The following is a 19,518-nucleotide window of genomic DNA, read 5'->3' as shown; positions in this document are numbered from 1 at the left end:
CTGGACCTTCTTAGCAGTCGGAAATGTCTTCTGCTCTGTGGCCACGAGGATGAAGGTGGGGTGGATGGAAGACTTTAATGCCAGCATCTGGGAGGCAGAGGCAGACAGATCTCTGCGAGTTCAAGGCCAGTCTGACCTAGAGTTCCAGGCCAGCCAGAACTGCACAGTGAAAGCCCCGTCTCAAAAACCAACCAACCAAAGAGATTCTATCTTTCTCCAGCCTGAAAATAAATTGGTGATTTGTAGTAGGTGTCAGGCTTCCCTTCCGGGTCTCTATCTCCCAACAAAACTTGGATTCTAACAGATTATGGAGTTGGGAGACACATTCAAGATCATAAATGATTATCTGACTCATGGGATGTCAAATCAAGAACTATGACTCCCTTTGGGGAGATAAAAGGGAAGGAGACACTCCCGTGTGAACACAGTAAGTAAATATTTTTTCTTCTGCATCTGATTTAACTCTTATCTCTAAATGTACTCTCCAGTCCTGGTCTCAGGAGCGGTTGCCAAGGAGACTGCTATCCTATGGCTGGTATGCACGAGGTTTAGCAGGGTAAAGGGTCCATGCCTGAAGTCCTGGCTCTGTGGGCTTTCTCCTCTCCCTTTGTCTGTGGGCCAATCTGTTCCTTATACTCATGAGATGGAATTCGCTAAGTGCTGCACACACATTGTTTATTATTTCCTAGATTTCCTGGTGCTAAAAACACAGGGTCAAGGAACTAGCAGGTGAAGATGGCTTCCCCTCTACTGGCTTTTCTTGTCATAGGTGCCAGCCCCCTTGTAGCCACTCACATAGCCTGAGTTGTCAGTGGTCTCTTCCCGTCCTTCGATACCTTTTCCCTTACCACTCTCATCGAAGCGCTCCTTGTGGGTTCCGGTGTACTTACTGGTGTCTGTCAACCGGTCTACTCCACCCACCGTGGTCGCTTTCTGCAAAGGCAAAGGGTGAATTTGAAACCTTCCTTTCCCTGGCTCTCACAGCCCTTCACCACAAATGGTCTTAGAGCCTTAGAACACATGCTGAGAGAGCTTGTTCTGCCTGGGCATGGTGCTGCTTCCTGAGGCCTAGACACAGCTGTGGGAAAGGACTGTGGATTTTTTTTTTCCCTATCCAGAGAAATCATTCTGATCAGGATACTGGCAGAGGGCTTCAGTTCCAAGCCACACCCACATTGTGCAGAGTTGAGGGCACTGTATCTACAGAGGGAAGATTTAGGAAGGAGAGGGGTGAGAGGCAGGAGGTCTGAGATTAAACCTTAATTTATGTAGGAGGGGTATTGGGGAAGCAGGCACCAAGTCCTCCAATGTTAGTATCTCTCAAGCCACAGAAGGCTCAGGTGTCTTGGCTAGACATGAGACTTGAGAACGAGTCTAATTTCCTCAAGTGAACAGCTTGTGGCTAAGGGTGTAGCTGGGAGATCCAACTACACTGGTAGCAAAGATCTCTAAAGTCTTCCAACACAGGCAATGTACCACAGGCTACCTACCCCGTCTTCTGAGTTACACTGCCAACAAGATTTGGGACAAGAGGGGTTGGGATTTAGCTCAGTGGTAGAGCGCTTGCCTAGCAAGCGAAAGGCCCTGGGTTCAATCCCCAGCTCTGAAAGAAAAAAAAAAAGATTTGGGGCAAGATTTGGGAAGTAGTAAGGTTCTGGGCTTGAGGTGAACATTATCACTGAGGTCAGCATGGTGGCACACACGTACAATACTAGCACTTGGGAGGCAGAAGAATGAAGACCTTCCTGGGTCAACATAACCAGTTCCAGGATAGTCTAACAGAGTATGGGCCTGCTAGACAGAACAGACAGACAGATGGACAGACAGACGGTCAGATGGACAGGAAGGAAAGAAACATCCAAAAGAAGGAAGAGATCAGACGAAAAGTAAGAGCATGACTCACAGTAGCACCGGTGGTGGCAGGGTCCTTGCCTTCCATGAGTTTAAAAACATCTTCCAATGCCTCATCTGGGTTCTTCCCCTTGAAGCGCTTTTGGCCCAGCTCCTTCATAGCCTCTTGAAACTGTTGAAAGTTGATGGTTCTGGCATTCTTGGCCCTGGTCAGTCAGACAGAAATCCAGTAACTGTGGAGGGTGAAGTCATCACCTCCCAACATCTACCTTTTTCTTAGTGAGGAATGGCCTATTTTATCCTGCCAATGGATCTTGAGAATAGGGGCTGGGACAGTTCCCAGCACCTGCCAGATCCTCCTTATAACTTCCATCTATCTTAAGAACTATGCCAGGCTGTGCCAGGCTGGTGGGACACGCCTTTAGTCCCAGTACTCAGGAGATAGAGGCTGGTGGATCTCTGTGAGTTCTAGGTCAGCCTGGTCTACAGAGAGTTTCAGGATAGCCAAGGCTACACAGAGAAACTCTTCTTTTTTTTTTTAAGATTTATTCATTTATTATATATAAGTACACTGTAGCTGTCTTCAGATACACCAGAGGAGGGCATCGGACCTCTTTACAGATGGTTGTGAGCCACCATGTGGTTGCTGGAAATTGAACTCATGACCTCTGGAAGAGCAGTCGGGTGTTCTTAACCACTGAGCCATCCCTCCAGTCCCACAGAGAAACTCTTGTCTCGATAAGACAAAACAAAACAAAACACTGTGTTGTGACCAATTAAATTACCTTTTCCCGGGGTTGGGGATTTAGCTCAGTGGTAGAGCGCTTGCCTAGCAAGCACAAGGCCCTGGGTTCGGTCCCCAGTTCCGGAAAAAAGAAAAAAAAATTACCTTTTCCCGTCAGCCCCCACCTCTGGCCCCTTACTTCACTTTACTGAACACAATGTCCACATCTGTGGAGGTCACTGCCTTGCCATCCATGATGCCACAGTCTTTACAGAGTTTGGAGAAGTTCTTGTTGGTAATTTCATTGCCACTGCTGGATGATTCTCCAAAGACAGCAAATCGATGGAACGTCTTCTCTGCTTCTGAGGCCATGGTCAATTGCTGGGAATGGGGATGGGGTGGGGGTGGGGGCGGGGGATGGGGCTGGGGAGTGAGGGAGGAGGAGATGATGGAAGGGTAAGGAGTAAACTTCAGCAGCACCAGGAACAATTGCTCTCTTCCCTGCTGCTCTCCTCTCTCCCCGACCTTTCCACCCACCGCTGAGCTTCCTTCCCCTCCCAGCACTGGGTCAAGCTTAAACTCCTATGCATTAGGAAACCTCCTTAGCCACCACTGTCATATACCTGGGAGCCCAGGCGGTGTCTGTGCCTTTGTATACAAGTGTGTGCAGCTATGTGGCAGTCAGATGACTGGGGAGAAGGTGTGGCAACAGGGAGACAAAAATGGGTGAAGAAAGCAGGAAAGAAACACTGTGATGTCATAGTGTTACATGACATCACTTTTGGCTCTGGCTTGGTTTCTCTACTGTCTTCCCTTCCAGGATCTGAAGCAGAGATTCATCAATTTCTCATCTCTGGGCAGTGAGTGGTCCAGTCACGGCGCTGAAATCAGCAAGAACTTCAAGCCGGGTAAAGACTGTGGAGTCATGGATAGCAAGACATGCCCTTTGGATTGAGTAATGTCTGTCAGCATCTTCAGCTGATGATCAAAGCCCCTAATCACTTTGTCCCAGTTTACCAATCTTACGGCTTCTGGCCTCACTATGCCCTCCCACGGTAGAGCTCCCTTGGCTTATAAATCTCATTCCTGAAATTTCATCTTTTTACCCTCCCAAAACCTCATCATGACTCCTCCAAATCCCGCTCCTTAACACCACCATGTTGGAAGGGAGAACTTTAGCATGTACATTTTGGGGAGACCCAATCACTAAAGCATTTGGGATTGAGGAGAACAGGGCTGGCTTGAGTTGGACACTGCCCCTCTGGTCTGATCTCCCAGTCCAGGCGCACTGACCACCAGATCTGTGGCCGTGGAAAAACAACTGCAGCAGGGATTTTAAGGAGCTTCTACTGTTGACTCGAGAGGGGAAAAGCACTGCAGTGTAACAGATCCATATAAAGTAGAGTGAAACGTGTCAGAGTAAGTCTCACACTCTGAAAATCCCCAGACATGATTCTAAGCAGTTCCCAATACCCCTTAATGTTTTCTTTCTGGACAAAAGCCCTCTAAGAGAGATGAGCTTTAGGGATCTCACATCGGAGGTTGGTTACTTTCTAGTCTTAGCTATCTAATCAGGTACCAATTCCTATAAGCAGTTTGTAATTTTATGAGCTCATTCCTGCTGGGTGGCGACAGCGCACACCTCAACTCCCAGCGCTTGGGAGGCAGAGGCAGGTAGATCTCTGAGTTCAAGACCAGCCTGGTCTGTACAGACTGCAGTTTCAGCACAGCCAGGGCTACACAAAGAAACCCTGTCTCAGAAAAAAAAAAAGTCCTTTCCATTCCTATTCTTGCATCCTTTTCAAGTCTTTATCCAATTAATTCATTTTAATGTGTACGGTGTGTTGCCAGCATCTGTGTCTGTGTATCATGGAGTGGGTCTGGTGCCCATGGAGGCCGGAAGAAAAGTGTCAGAAAGTGTCAGATCTCCCGGGACCAGAGTTACGGTGGAGAGCTGACATGCGAGTGCTGGAGATGGAACCCCCAGGTCCTCTGGAAGAGCAGTTAGGCTCTAACCACTAAGCTCTCTCTCCAGGCCCAAGTCTTTTGTACTTTATATCCCTCTGATTATCTGGGGGCTCTTCTCTGAGGCTTCTGAACTTTTTCTAGGTTCGGTTCTTTACTCCTTTCTACTCCTTTCTAGCCCACGGACCAGCTCTGTTACCCTTCCCCAACCGTGATTTTCTATTCACTATTCCTGCTGGAGAACAGATTATGGTGCCTGACTACAGGAACACATGCCTATAATCGCAGAACTCTGGAGGCCAAGGCAGGAAGATGAGGAGTTCAAGGCCAGCCTTAGACACATGGCCAGTCTGAGGAACACCCAATACCCTGTCTCACAGAATGACTATGCTATGACTCAAGAGTAGTTGGGACTGGAGAGAGAGTTCTGTGGTTTAGAATATGGCACCTGGGTTTAACTCTAGCACCTACGTCAGGCAGCTCTTAGACGCCAGTGACTTCAGGTCCAGAGAGATCTGATGTCTCCGGCATTGATGGGCATTGCTCTCACATGCATGGACTCACACTCGGACACATAAGTTAAAATAAAACACCTTGAAAAAGAGAAGTATAATCTATGGTTCTTACTGCCAAATCATTCTGCCTAGCATTCAAGGACACAACTTGGACCCAGTCTGTCTCACCAAGTGTCACCCGCCTCTCACTAACATTGCTCTTACCCACAAGGGGGGCCCTAATGGCATAGTTATATGTTCAAAAGGTTACCTGGTGGAAAGAGAATAGCCCCTGAAGGGGAATGAATCTGATGGGGATTCACACCCTGGTGTGCGATCAGTTGGTGGCCATGGGCAAGTCCTTAATGCTCCTGGGCTTCTGTTTCCACATCTGTGTAGTTAAGGATAATGACACAGATTTGGGGGTCACACACACTTCCTACTCTTCAACTCTTCAGAGGAGCTCTCGAGTTTCTGCTTATACTTTCTCTTCTGCTCTCTCCTGAGGTGAAAACACCCCTTCTCTCCCACTCAAACGTTCTACTTCTCATCTGGGCAATTCACCCTAAAAACAAAACTCCTTTCCTCCAAATCATAGAAACATGTGGCTCTTAGCCTGTAGTCTCTAGCCTTTGGGGGGGTGGGGGTTTTCAGAAGTATTGCTTAGGGACCCTGAAATCTTTTGGTACAAACAAGATTCAGCGTGAACACTAAATAATACGCTTTGCAAATGCATATATGATGGCTAGGGTATTGTAAAAACTACTTTTAGGTATTTCTGAATTTCCAATTTGTGCTTTCTTCATCAGGGGTTATTAAAATCATTCTGGGGGAAAATGAAAATCCCTTCTTTCCCACCGGAGACCGGTGGGGACTGCTACAAGACTTGTCCTCTATACATTGATCTTATTGATTAATTTCCCTAGCCTTTTCTGTATTTATACGCTTCTTTAATCACTGGATCACGAAACTGACCAAAACCGTATCACTTCTTTGAATTTCATCTATCCGGTGGTTTGTACGCTGAATATGCTTGAAACTGTCACTTAGCCAAAAGCACAGTTTGAAACTGCTTTTGACCCAGAGAAAGGTTAGATACTGTCCATGTTGGGTCAATTGTACTCAGGTCGGCCTTGAACCTGTCAGGACAGTAAAGAACAATGAGGCAGAACCAGTTTTGTGCGCGCGTGCGCGTGTGTGTGCGTGTGCGTGTGCTTGTGTGTGTGTGTGTGTGTGTGTGTGTCCTCAGGAGCTTCTTAGAGACCCCGTAGGTCTAGGAAGTAAGGAGATCTCAGTGGAAATTTCCCACCTCCTGCCCTCCCCAAGCCCCTGTGTCTGCCCCCTTATCAGGTTCCCCCTGAGTCATCCTGACCCAGAGACAGATTTAGATGCTGGAACCTTCCAGTCTCTCCCTCCCCCTCTCCAAGTACGGCTACTTTAGACACGTGAAAGAAGCCGGCAGGCTGAAGTGCTCAGTCCAGGTTCCCTGGCTTTCTCCAAGTCACGGGGGCTGTGGAGAGCTCTCTTATCTTACCCATCTGTAGCTCTTCTCTTAATTCCAGCAAACTTCTTGTCTAGGAGAGCGTTAAACCTGTGTACCCAGGGGCTAGGCAGGAAGCTAGAATGCCAGGTTTCTGTGCCAGTTTCTAGGGCAATTCTTATGAAGGGAGTAGGAGAAAACAACAGAGGAAAACTTGGGGCTCTGTTTCGGGGATATAGGAAGCTCTTTAGGTCTAGGGTGGTTTTTTGTTTTTTGTTTTTTTTTTTTTTTTAAGCTGGGTCTGAGCCTACCCAGGTCTCCTCCTCCTCCCTCTTGGCCTCTCCTCCTTTCCAACAGACCTGCCAAGTGGGGATGAAAGGAGCATTGATGTTCCTTGGGGAGGGGGGTTGTGGGTGGTGAGGGTAGTTCCCAGGCAGGGGGGAGGGCAATCTGGGGGTCTTGGGGGGAGCAGTCTGCTCTGGTGTTGCAGTTGGCAGCTCCGGTTCCATTGGACATTGTTTTCAACTGGCCTGGCGCCCAGCCCCCTAAATGGCAAGTCTGGAACTAGGCTGAAGGGGGATGGGGCAGGGTTGACTCTGGGAGCAGGGTGCGAGAACGAGGGCATGTGGGGAAATACAATCTGGTTGCTCAACACAACTTTCAATCCCCGTAGCCCATCAACCATTCCACTTCAGCAAGCCCTTAAAGAGCTCAGGACGTGTCTCAGATGTGAATCTTGTAGAAGTCTAGGATAGGAGAGTAAACCCACCCAGGCACCGCGGGTCGGGCCCAGGAGACAGCAGCTCAGGAGCTCTGCAACAGGGCACTACCACTCAGCTTTTCAGAGCTGATCTCGCCCTCCTTTTCGGGGTTGGACTAGGAGGGGTTAGCGCCTCAGCCACAGGGTCTCTTGGGTCTCAGCCCAGGACATCGAGTCCTCCTCAAACCCTTTACTCCACCCTTGCAGAGTTAGCTCCGCCTCCGCGCCTGTTTACACAGGAGTCGGAGCCCTTGGGGGGTCCCCAGCCCCTCCTCTACCCGCCCCCCTCGTTGGGGCCTTGACCCGGGAGTCGCTGTTGGCCATCATCTTTCCCCTCCTTCGTTCATCCTCTATTTATAGCGGCCCCCAGCATTTCCCGCCCCCCCCAACCCCCTGCTTGTTGTCCAACTTCTCACGGAGCAGCGGGAGAGCAAGCGGCAGGACTCGGCTGAGGAGGTACCAGCACCCCAATTGTTCGGAATTCCTGCGCCCTCGACGCCCCGTCCCCAGACACGCTGGCACCACTACCCCTACCTGCCCCGAAACCCGGTCTGAGCTGTGGCCCTCGCCCACCTCCCTCTTCCTTGACCTAGCTCTCTGCTTCCGGGCGGGCGTAGCTGAAATCGTGGGACGTGGGCACCTTGGGTTGGCTTCCCCACTCTATCCGTCGCTGCCACTCAATCTGGGGGGCTAGGAAGAGAGCCAAAAATGAGCCTGGCAGAGCCAGGTCACAGTAGGGGGCGCCGTTGAGGTGGGCGTGGGGATCATTTGGAGGCTTAAGGGGTCCCCAAGCACACCCCATTTCACGCGGCTCGGGGTTGTGGGGAGCACTCGGGGAGCCTACAAGCATCACCTCTGTGTGCTCCCTAGCCGCACCCTCTCGCCCCTCCCCCGGTGGCCCGGGCGAGTTACGAGGCGTGTTTATGGGGGGTCGGGGCGGATCTGCAGGGAGATGGCCCGGGGGCGGGCCCTGGGCGGGTCTGTGGGGAGCCTGAACTAGGGCGGACCTAAGTCAAAGGCAAGTGAAGGTGGCAGCGACCGCGGCGGCTGCAGCAGGTAGGGGGAGGGGCAAGCGCGCCCCTGGGTCGGGAGAGCGCGGGCCAGGAGAGTGGGCATCGTGGTTCTGGTCCCCGGGCTGCAGTCCTGGGGAAGGAGCTGGCTAAGCGAGGCTCTCTGCTGCTGGGCACAAAGGCAGAGGCGCTGCAAAATGCAGGGCGTGTTTGGGAGTCTCTTGAGATGATGTCCTGGGCACTACGTGTCCGCCGTGAGAGGGTGTTGGTCCGGATGAGGACCGACAGCTAGGGACTCATAGGGTCAGGTTTCGTGTTCTGGGAGCAGCCAGTCAAGCCCTACCCATCCTTTTCCGACTGGCACCAGCTGGCTGGCAGTCCGGGAAAGTGCGGAGGTTACGGGACCACCCTATTCTCCCTCCTCTTTCTCCACCCGACATGCAAATAGACTGGGTGGACCGGAGAGATGAAGGCGTGAAGCTTGTTTGTTTTTAAATGGTGAGGAAAAGGTCATGCTGTAATACCTACATATCAACTGAGAACTGTCAAAACTGAGTACTAACTAACCGGACAAGGTCACATAGTGGTGGCAGTAGGGTAGGACCAGAGGTTTTGACACAGTCATGCTCTATCGCCTTGTCAGCTCTCCTTTCGCTTCATACCCTACCCAGCCTGGACTTGCTTGTGTTGCCCCGCAGGCCCCTGCGGCTTGTATTGATTGGAACCTAGAGAGGGCGCGTTCTCTGGACTCAGGAGAGATTAGGAAGGGTTAGTGACCCTGGAATTCTGGGTCTTGGCTGTGGCTGTATGTCCCTAAAAGACCCAAGTCTGTCTCCCATGTCATTCACCTTGTTCCTGTGTTTTCTCAGACCCCAGAGTCAGGACTAAGAACCCTGACCTCCTTGCTCACTGTATCCAGCCAATAAGAACTCAGTAAATTGACCCCACCCACCCTATGCTACTGGCGCCCCACCCTTTTTTCCCAAGTCTGCGCAAGGGGGCTCTGCTGCTCTCTAGACCTACCAGTGTTGATGTACGCTCATTTGTGTACTTGGGAGAGAGAGAGTCTTGAGTCGCCAGAGAGAGGGAGACGTTGGTCGGATTGGATATCTAGGTCCCTCTGTTGAGTACTTGAAATGGTCATTGCCTCAGTCAAGATGCTGACATTGGGGGTATAGTTGAAGGTCACAGTGAATAGTGAACTCTTACAACCCTAACCCTGTGCACCCAGCCAGTGCGCTACAACAGGGAGTGTGGGGTGACCCCTAAATATAGCTTAAGAAACTGGAGCCACATTGCTTCTCCACCCTGGCGTCTTCCTCCAGGATTGGAGAGAGAGGAGCATCCTGAGGTTCGAGTGTTGGGGTTGAGGGGCAGCCATGGGACTGCCGGTCTGAAGAGATGTGCTCTCCTGTTTGTTATTACCCTGGAAGTGGAGTAGGGGAGCCAGAAAAGCCATTTGTGTGTCTTGGAGTTTTCAGTGCTGGGGTCCTTCTGCACCTTGCATTACCCTGGGCAGAGAGTACACCCCCAACCCCCACCCCCAGCCCCCACCCCCGGACTTAATGTTTTGTATCGGTTTTAGGGACAGGGTTTCTCTGTGTAGCCCTGGCTGCCCTAGGTCTCTCTCTGTAGACCAGGCTGGCCTCTAACTCAGAGATCTGCCTGCCTCTGCCTCCCGAGTGCTAGGAACAGAGGTGTGTGCCCACTGCCTGGTGTGCTCCGTAACCGCCTGGCTGGTTTACAGTTTTCTTATCCTTCCAGGCCACCATGGCAGAGCTTCAGGAGGTGCAGATCACTGAGGAGAAGCCACTGTTGCCAGGACAGACGCCTGAGGCTGCCAAGGTTTGTAGAGACTCTCTGACTTCCCTGCCTTAAGCCCATGCTCTGAAAGATCCCCCCCCCTGCTCCCCGACTCCCCAGGCCCACAGCACTCATTCTAATGCACACCCCTCCTTTACCCATCTCCTCCCATCTTTCATCCTAGACACTGTAAAAGGGAGCCCACCAAACCTCGTCTCGTCACTACACTAACCTTCACCCTCTCCTGTCTTGTTTTTTGTCGCTCTCTCTGTATTTGGTGTCTGTTGGTCTCTCTTTACCTCTTTGTGTCCATCTCTCCATCGGTTGTGTGTCTCTGTCCGTGTGTATGTCTGTGTGTGTCTCTCCAGGAGGCTGAGTTAGCTGCCCGAATCCTCCTGGACCAGGGACAGGTAACTGGGGGACTGTGCCGGGGTGGGAGAGGAGCTCTTCTGTCCCCCAACTGAGAGGCCCTCAATCTGGCCCTCTATTTTTTTCCTATTTCTCACATTTCTCCTCTTTTCCCTCCTTTTTTTCTCTTTGAGTTCCTTAATCTCTGATTTTTTTTTAATGATTTTTCTACCCTCAGACCCAATTCCATCATATTTCCCTAGAGACTCATTGATCCTGTTTTTAATAGATGGTTCACTTATTTTTGCCTTTCCCCCTTTGGAAAACTTTTAGTATATTTCCTCCCTGAAGGTAAGCTTTTTTTTCTTACAGACTCATTCTGTGGAGACACCTTATGGCTCCGTCACTTTTACCGTGTATGGCACCCCCAAACCCAAACGTCCAGCGATATTCACCTACCATGATGTAGGACTCAACTGTAAGACCTTCATTTCTTTTCCTACATCTTTCTGGGAAGAGGCAGGGAAGGGGAAAGTGTACAGGGGCATAGTCAGGATGGTCAGGCAGGGAACCCAGCGGCACACCAGAGAGAGATTCCCCCGCTAATGTGGGGTAGCATCAAAGCAAGAGGGTGGGTTCTGACACTAGGGTGCTTTTTCCCTCTGATTTTGTTGTTGGGTGGGGAATGTGGGTTCTCTTTAGATAAATCTTGCTTCCAGCCACTGTTTCAGTTCGGGGATATGCAAGAGATCATACAGAACTTCGTGCGGGTCCATGTGGATGCCCCTGGAATGGAAGAGGGGGCACCTGTGTTTCCTCTGGGGTAAGAATTAGTTCCTTACCAGGCAGGTCTCTCTCTGTCTCTGTCTCTCTGTCTCTCTGTCTCTCTGTCTCTCTGTCTGTCTCTCTCTCTCTCTCTCTCTCTCTCTCTCTCTCTCTCTCTGTGTGTGTGTGTATGTAGGGGGAAGCAAGATAGTGCACAGTGTACCAGAGAGGATGGATGTGAAGGAGGCATAGAAGGCTCTGGCAGAGAATACAGAGATTACGACAGGGAAGAGGTCTATGGGTACAGACTGGTAGCTAACATTTTTTTCTTTTCCAGGTACCAGTACCCATCTCTGGACCAGCTTGCAGACATGATTCCTTGCATCCTGCAGTACTTAAAGTGAGAGTCCTTCAAATTTTCTTTTCAGCACAAAGAAGGCCCTAGAGTGTGGTCACCATGGTTTCTGGGCTAATTTTGGTCTCAGTCCGTCTTCCTCTTCCATGGATTTTCACCTTGATTGTTAGAAAGGGCAGTGGGCTTGGACTATTGACTGCAATGATCAAAGTAATCTTACTACTGATCGGGAGAAAGAGAACAAAAGGGTTTGTACTTGTCCCCATCTCAGGCTTAGGGGAAGCTTCTCCGACTTGGAAGTTAGGCAAGAGGAGGTGTGGGTGACCTCATCCCTGAGGAACTAGATAGACCTGTCTTGGTCCCCATTCCTGTCTCCCATGATCACATTGGACACCAGGAGACAGGTGTGTAAGACAGTGGGGGAAGGAAGACGAGCCTCACAGGCATGCGGAGGAAAATGCTGATTCTTGGGTGTTTTCTCTTTCTCGGATTTACTTTTATTTTATAGATTTTATTTACTTTATTGATTTTATCTATTATCTGAGAGTGTTTGCTGCATACATATATGGGCACTACCACATATGTCTGGCGACCACAGGGGCCAGAAGAGGGCATTGGAACCTCTGGAACTTGAATAATCGGTGGTTGAGGGCCACCAAGGAGGTGCTGGGAACTGAACCTGGGGCCTCTGCAAAAGAAGGAAATGCTCTTGACTGCTGAGCCGTCTGGTCAGCCCCGGGTTCCTGGGATCTTTTCTTGGTCTAGCTTTTCCTGGGCACCATGGCTCTCAGCAACTCTGGTTTTCTTCCTTTCCTGCCTCCTCCATTTCTCCCAAATGACTAACACCTCACCTGTTTCATAGTTTGCTCTAAGGTCCATAATCCTAGTTCCTCTGTAGGGCCAGGGCTGAGAACACATTAAACTCATTTCAGAGAGTTGGGAATCGATAAGCTGTGTGTGTAGGCAGGGATGTCTTTTCAAGACACTAGTTCTCCGGGAGGAAGCTGAGGGTAGACTTCAGGCATCTACACCAAGTATCAGGCATTCTTGGTGCCGTTTTACACCCCGAACTGAACGTCCTTCGCTGTCCTCTTCTGTGGCTATGACCTTGGGAAGATGATGAGTTTGAGGAAATTGGGCCGTGACAGATTTTTGGCTGCTAGAACCCGTGACATGTACATTTACCTTTTACAGTTTCTCTACGATAATTGGAGTTGGCGTTGGAGCTGGAGCATACATTCTGTCACGATACGCTGTAAGAAGCAAAAACTGCTAGAGTGGGGAGTGGTGGGTCCCCCATATTAGATAGAATATTGCAGGAATGAATGGTCCACATTCCTGTCACCCCAGAATTTTGGAAGGAAATAGGGAGCAGGGTCATATAGGAGTCTGGGGAGATAAGTGGGGCTCAGCGAGGTGGGGACAAAGTGGCCGGTTCTGATCTCCTTTATGTCATCCCTTAGCTGAACCACCCGGACACCGTTGAAGGTCTTGTTCTCATCAACATTGATCCCAACGCCAAGGGCTGGATGGATTGGGCAGCCCACAAGGTTCGGAGGGCCTTGTGTGCTGACGTCTAGGGTGGGGACTCTTCCTTGGATGGCACTACTGGTTTAACTGAATAGATTTGGACCTTCAAAGGGGGAATGGTGGGGCCCAAAAATGAGGTTGTGTTGCTTTGCCTGGGTCTCTTTCTCCACAATATCCTGAACTTGTTCACCTGTCCTCGCAGTTAACCGGCCTTACGTCTTCCATTCCGGAGATGATTCTTGGGCACCTTTTCAGCCAGGTAATTGGTTGTGGGAGGTGGAAGAAGTAGAGGTGGACAGCGGGGACTCGAATGCTTTGGGAGGACTTCCTCAGCTGGCACAGGATCCTGAGGGTGTTAAGACCGTTTCCGTCACCGTTGGCTTCTTTTTCCCACCCTGATTCATCCCTTCGGTGCTGCAGGAAGAGCTTTCTGGAAATTCTGAATTGATACAGAAGTATAGAAGTCTCATCACACACGCGCCCAACCTGGAGAACATCGAACTGTATTGGAACAGTTACAACAAGTGAGTGGGCCGTGAGCAGTGTGCGCTGCGGGCAGGGTTGGCTGGGCAGCTTCAGGGCAGGGGTAAGGGCATCTCTCATTCTTGGGCCCTTCTTCTCCCTTAGCTGCCTCTGACCAGAGATCTAGGGCACAGGTGATTACAGGTGGTGTGCTCTTGGCCTGCGCCTGCCATTTTTTATGGTATCCCCTCCTCCCTTTTTGACTGCTGCGGGGATCAAACCTGGTTCCTAGCTAAGCAGGAACCTTACCAAGTTATAAATCCTCCCCCTGGTATTTACTTTTAATCACCAACAGCTGACTATAGATAGGAGCTAGCTTCCTACGGAGGAGGTAGCTTATCTGGGTAGACAACCATGCCTGTCAAAAAACAACTTCTCTTTGAACCCTCCGCAGCCGCCGAGACCTGAACTTTGAGCGAGGTGGTGAGATGACCCTCAAGTAAGACGTTGGTAGATGCGGCTTTGTCCTGTCTCTGCACTGCCCCTGGGTACCAACATCCCTTAACCTTTGTAGAGAAGTTACCAGTCTCCCTTATCCCATCCTGTGTAACAAGTTGGCTCCCTCTGGGGCTTCCCTCGTTGATCGCCTTGCTGAGTCAGCAGGACGAAGGCAACTGGTTCCTCCTTGGAACCAGACTCCTGTTTGGTTGCTTTTCTGGGAAGCGTGGGTGAGAGGGTACAAGGCTCACTGTCTTCTTCCTGACCCTGTGCCTCTAGGTGCCCCGTGATGCTGGTGGTAGGAGACCAAGCACCTCATGAAGATGCCGTGGTCAGTAGGGGCTTTTGGGGATGTTGGGGTCTTGCTAACACTGGGTCCACCCAAGCAGTGGGTCTTGGCGAGCTACAGACTCGAAAACTCCGGGACAGGAGTAGCAACTCTAGGGCCTTAGGAATTTGACTTCTGTTAAGAAGTAATTGGGTGGGGGCTGACAAGGAGAGGGGAAAAGATCAGGGCCCCTTGGAGGGTTGTGGAGAGGGCGACCTCATTCACTCCACCTCCTACTTATTCCAGGTGGAATGTAATTCAAAACTGGACCCCACACAGACCTCATTCCTCAAGGTTAGTGGGCCTCCTCTAAGCCTCACTTGCTCTCCGGCCCCCAGGGCAGGGGCATACATACTCTAAATTCCATCGTCTAAGCTTTGTGGGTTCATTATGGGTCAAGGAAGAGAAGAACAGAGAGAGGGAGCTGGGAGGAGCGAGCCCCTCTCCCTCTGCACGAATCTTTTGATATCTCCATGGATCCTTCTTTTCTGGGCGTTTCTTTCCTGAGCAGATGGCGGACTCTGGAGGTCAGCCGCAGCTGACTCAGGTGAGCGAGCACCCTGCTGGTCCTGGGATGAGGAAACTGGACGGCTCATTAGGGTTGCTGAGCAGTGCCCTTTGCCACTGCTGTGTCTTTTACGGTGCCCAACCATCTCTCCTCTTTCCTTGCCCCCACAGCCAGGCAAGCTGACAGAAGCTTTCAAGTACTTCGTGCAAGGCATGGGCTACAGTGAGTATTGGGACAGAGGCTGATAAGAGCACTGTGAGGTGGACCTATTTTAGGCTAATCCTTGGACTCGTTGTCTTACAAGGCAAGCTCGCTGATTCTCTGGCCGCAGCTTGTCTTCACCTAGGCACCGCCGGAAGTTACCTGCCGCCTTCCCCACTCCTCTCTGATGGCTTGCTTATGATTCTGTATCTACAGTGGCCTCATCCTGTATGACTCGCCTGTCTCGGTCTCGCACAGCATCTCTGACCAGTGCGGCATCCATCGATGGCAGTCGGTCCCGATCCCGCACCCTGTCGCAGAGTAGCGAGTCTGGGACTCTCCCTTCTGGACCCCCGGGGCACACCATGGAAGTCTCCTGTTGAGCGACCCTCTTTGCCTTGGTGTGGAACCCAGCCCTCACCTCCCGCAGCACTAACTTAAGAGGTGTTTTCAGGGCAATGGGCCAGAGTCAGCAAGGAAAATGGGCAGATTGTGCAGGGAGATGATGACCTTGATCTTTAATTGCTACCCTAACCTTGACCTTTAACCTGTGATATCCTCTAGCTCCTCGGTGAGGTGTCCTAATATCTCTTAGAGATCCAGGCCCCCTAAGTCATCTCCTCCTCCCGTTTTGGTCTTGAGAAGGCTTTTATGTTCCCTCTCTGACCTGGGTTCTATAGATGAGGAACAATAAGTTGTTTTAGCTGTCACGGGGATGCCATCACTCCCCCTCTTTAGCCCATATTTGCAAGGGTAGGAGAGTGTGTGTATGTGTAGGGTTGGTGGTGGGATATGAGGAGCTCCATTCCCCCAAAGCTGACACAGTGCCTTGACGTTTAAGGCCTCTGAAGGCAATGCTCCTAAATGGATGTCTCTCAGGGGAATATTTGCTGGTGTGTTACTGATCCTTAACGTGATAGACATATCCAGCATGTAAAAAGAAAGTCAGAACGGGAGATGGTGGCCAGTGAAGAACAATGGTAAACACATTGAAGCAGGGGCATTAGGGAGGGGCCCGGGTCCTTTGGCCGCACTAACTTTAATAGCTGTCAGTGTGCACCTAAAGTGGGACTGGGGGAAAGAACTTAGGTCCGACTGCTTGGGGTTTGGCATCAGGGTGGGAAGGGCTACCTCAGACTCTGACCATACTCTTGTGTGTAGGGTGTGACCTCCTGTCTCACACAACTTCTGCTGTGACAATAAAAGATAGAGGAAACTGAGCACCGTTGTTAATCCGGGTCTGCATGTGCCTGTACCCCACCCCTTTCTTACCCTTCCCCTGTTCCTCCTAAAGCAACGATGACCTGGGATGGCTGGCGGGGTATATAAGCTTCACAGAGTGTGACCATGGGAGCCAAGAAAACAGTGTCGTTCTTTTTACTAATAACATTTTTAAGCTTGGGAAAGAGGAGCTGTTGTAGATCTTAGAAGGCTTTCTTGTTGTTTGTGAAAGACTGTAGGATTTCAGAGATGTCATCAATATCGTGCCCTTTAAGAAAACTGACTGAGGGGCTGGAGAGATGGCTCAGTGGTTAAGAGTACTGACTGCTCTTCCAGAGGTCCTGAGTTCAAATCCCAGCAACCACATGGTGGCTCACAGCCATCTGTAATGGGATCTGATGCCCTCTTCTGGTGTGTCTGAAGACAGCTACAATGTACTCACATACATAAAATAAGAGAAAGAAAGAAAGCTGGGTGATGGTGGCACACACCTTTAATTCCAGCACCTGGGAGGCAGAGGCAGGAGGATCTCTGAGTTCAAGGTCATCCTAATCTAAAAGATGACTCAATTGATACTTCCAGAGGACCTGGGTTCAATTCCCAGCACCTACATGGCAGCTCACAACCATCCATAACTCTAGCCCCCAGGGATGCGTGCCTTTTTCTAGTCTTGGAGGAGCACTAAAGGCCATGTCTGTGCACCACGGACAAACATGCAGAGAAATCACACACATACATGAACTAAAATTTAAAAAAAAAAAAAAAGACAAAGGAATGGAACTCCTTAAAGACTCATCTTTCAGGATCCTCCTTGGAGTTACCCAGAGAACATTTTAGATGGATCATTCAGCAAAGTAGTAAACCCAGACTCGGAATGCGACTTACTACAGGGGATGTGCTGCTTATAACTTCATTTGTGATTCAAGAAGGTCACAGCAAAAGGGACTTCCTTTGAGGATTTTATTCATTGATGGATTCCAGGGCGTCTGGGGGCAAAGCTATGGTTCTGTAAGAGGCTGTCAGCCAAATATGTGTAACAGCCATGGGGATTCAGATGTCTTGTAGTTGATGCAAGTTCCTTCTTGGACTCTTGAGGGGGAAAGGAGAAGCTGGGGAGATGGCCCAGCATGTAAAGTCCTTATGCAGCCATGAAGACCCGTGATCTGATCCCTAGCACACACTAAAAAGTCTGGGTTTGGCTGTGCACTTATAACCCCAGTACTGGGAGGCAGAGGCAGGAGGTCCCTGAGCTCATTAGCTGGCCAGTCTAGCCAATCGGTGGACATCACTAGCTGGCCAGTCTAGCCAATTGGTGGACATCACTAGCTGGCTAGCCTCGCCAATCGGTGGACATCACTAGCTGGCCAGTCTAGCCAATTGGTGGACATCACTAGCTGGCTAGCCTCGCCAATCGGTGGACATCACTAGCTGGCCAGTCTAGCCAATCGGTGGACATCACTAGCTATCCGGTCTGGCCAATCAGTGGATGCCACTGGGATCTAGTATTGAGAGTACTTTCTTCCTGAGGGTGTGGAACTAAGCAATGTGTGTCTCCCCCTCAGGAGGCCCCAGTAACAAAGCTAATGAGTCCAATTAAGCTTCCCTAGAGATTGTGGGCAGCTTTAAGGCAGGCGCACTGGAAGGTCTGTACCCAGCATAGGCGGTGACTCCCCAATGCAGGCACAGCTCCCTTCTAGTCTTCCCTGGGCTATATATCCTAGCTCCTCTCTGAGATCCAAGGCCTCATGGGATGTGGGCACATAGGGTTGAGTTCTCAGGTCAGGATCCTATGACCCTGCTTCCTTCCTGCATGTCAACAAGCTTAGCTATGGTGATCTTTTACAAGCAGGCAGGACAATGGTGGCTGTTTGACTTACAGGGTTGTGACAGACAACACCCAGCCTCAGAAAATTAGGTGTAAATGATGAAGGATTCAATCCAAAGTCCACCTCTGCCTTCACATGTAGGTATGTGGACATAAACACTTAGTGCACTGCAAACATGCGCATGCGTGTGCTTGAGTGTGAGCTTGTGCACATGTGCACCCACCCACCCACACAAGTATGAAGGAGAAAGCACTTTATGAATAATGTGGAGAAGATATTTGCAGTCATTAAAGCTTGCTTTATGGAAGTCCCAATTGTACCATTTCTTCAGTGGCAGTGGGTGGCAGACTGAGCCCGTTGGCATCAAGTGCTCACATTCCAACATGGTAGTGAGCCAAGCTACGTCCTCAATGCTGAGGCTTTCCCCTTTTTCCTCTTCTTTCTTGTACTGGGGATTGAACCCAGGACCTTGTGCATGCTAGGCAAGTGCTCTACTACTGAGCTATGGCCCTACCCCTAAGCCTGTTTAGATGTTGTAGGCCAGTGTCAGAAGAGGGTGTTAGTGGGTTGGGGTTAGCTGTTGGATGGGTGTTGGGTCAGACAATAAAGATGGCTGAAATGGCACACAGAACAAAAGCAAAGCACGGCTGTAATCACTGGGGTCACTTAGCAGAACAAAAGGAAAAAGTGAAGACCAGGACCTTAACCAGCCTTTATTAGTTACAAAGGTTGTACTGTTAGCAGAGAAATTTTCACAACTGGGAACAAATTTCACTTAAGTGTACACGTATGTGCATACAACTATAGGTGTTTCTGCTCCAGAATCTGAGGCAGGAGAAAAGGTATTTTACAGGAACTTGGGGGGAGAACATTTGCTGTCCCCGGTTGACCCTAGTTTTTGGTCTTACATGGTCTAGTTTATCCATGGAGACACAGCACCCCCCTGTGGTCAGATTCCGGTCTTACAGCCCTATTGTTCGTCGAAGTTGAACATAAGGCAGTCCTGAAACCAAGACCTGCTTTGAATCTTGTTTTGCTCCTAAGGAATGTGAGAGTCTTTCAGACATTAGGGGCAGGTGAGGTGAGAGACAGCTCAAGAGAATGAGAAATCAGAACAGAATGAAAAAGGGCCTTACAGGTTCAGTTTGGAAAATCACGAAGGATTGTTCTTATGAGCTTCGGAATTGCATTTCGGCCAGTCCAACATATAGCACCACATATGTGACAATAGACTCACAGTGTTCTCTTACAGAGACCAAGGGTTTCTTGGGTAGTGTAGCACACTCTTCAAGGTTTGCTCAATGACAGAAAAACATTACCTAATATATGTTTCTCAGAACATAGCCCTGTCTTTGAGCAATATATGACACCAACAGAACAGTGACTTTA

At 50.1% G+C, this 19,518-nt stretch overlaps 2 protein-coding genes across 25 annotated transcripts; one reads left to right on the top strand and one right to left on the bottom strand.

Annotated features, from left to right (window-relative positions):
* The first annotated feature begins 27 nt into the window (after positions 1–27).
* On the top strand, positions 28–16,302 carry Ndrg2 (NDRG family member 2). 20 transcript variants are annotated; one of them, XM_087584876.1, is made up of 17 exons: positions 105–427; positions 3,396–3,483; positions 10,049–10,129; positions 10,456–10,497; positions 10,808–10,913; positions 11,138–11,258; positions 11,538–11,600; positions 12,750–12,810; positions 13,019–13,105; positions 13,288–13,344; positions 13,506–13,609; positions 14,002–14,046; positions 14,325–14,376; positions 14,620–14,667; positions 14,885–14,920; positions 15,052–15,103; positions 15,299–16,302. In XM_087584876.1, exons 3-17 carry the CDS (start codon positions 10,055–10,057, stop codon positions 15,463–15,465), a joined length of 1,116 nt encoding a protein of 371 aa, XP_087441002.1. In that variant the 5' UTR covers positions 105–427; positions 3,396–3,483; positions 10,049–10,054; the 3' UTR covers positions 15,466–16,302. The 20 variants fall into 20 exon arrangements, with proteins under 20 accessions (XP_087441009.1, XP_087441002.1, NP_001257791.1 ...); XM_087584883.1 differs by lacking the exon at positions 10,456–10,497 and having other exon boundaries at positions 28–427; NM_001270862.1 differs by lacking the exons at positions 105–427; positions 3,396–3,483 and adding an exon at positions 7,663–7,730.
* On the bottom strand, positions 653–8,156 carry Tppp2 (tubulin polymerization-promoting protein family member 2). 5 transcript variants are annotated; one of them, XM_087586402.1, is made up of 5 exons: positions 7,848–8,156; positions 5,306–5,425; positions 2,775–2,998; positions 1,904–2,057; positions 659–933 (listed from the first exon to the last, which is right to left on the bottom strand). In XM_087586402.1, exons 3-5 carry the CDS (start codon positions 2,945–2,947, stop codon positions 748–750), a joined length of 513 nt encoding a protein of 170 aa, XP_087442528.1. In that variant the 5' UTR covers positions 2,948–2,998; positions 5,306–5,425; positions 7,848–8,156; the 3' UTR covers positions 659–747. The 5 variants fall into 5 exon arrangements, with proteins under 5 accessions (NP_001102570.1, XP_087442528.1, XP_087442527.1 ...); XM_087586401.1 differs by lacking the exon at positions 7,848–8,156 and adding an exon at positions 7,284–7,369; XM_087586400.1 differs by lacking the exons at positions 5,306–5,425; positions 7,848–8,156 and adding an exon at positions 3,199–3,311.
* Positions 16,303–19,518: the final 3,216 nt, after the last annotated feature.

The sequence above is a fragment of the Rattus norvegicus genome, chromosome 15, assembly GCF_021556685.1.
Source record: "Rattus norvegicus strain SHRSP/BbbUtx chromosome 15, alternate assembly SHRSP_T2T, whole genome shotgun sequence".
NCBI classification, from domain to species: domain Eukaryota; kingdom Metazoa; phylum Chordata; class Mammalia; order Rodentia; family Muridae; genus Rattus; species Rattus norvegicus.
The sequence above is the reverse complement of the archived record's forward strand: the minus strand, read 5'-3'. Positions and strand labels throughout refer to the sequence as shown.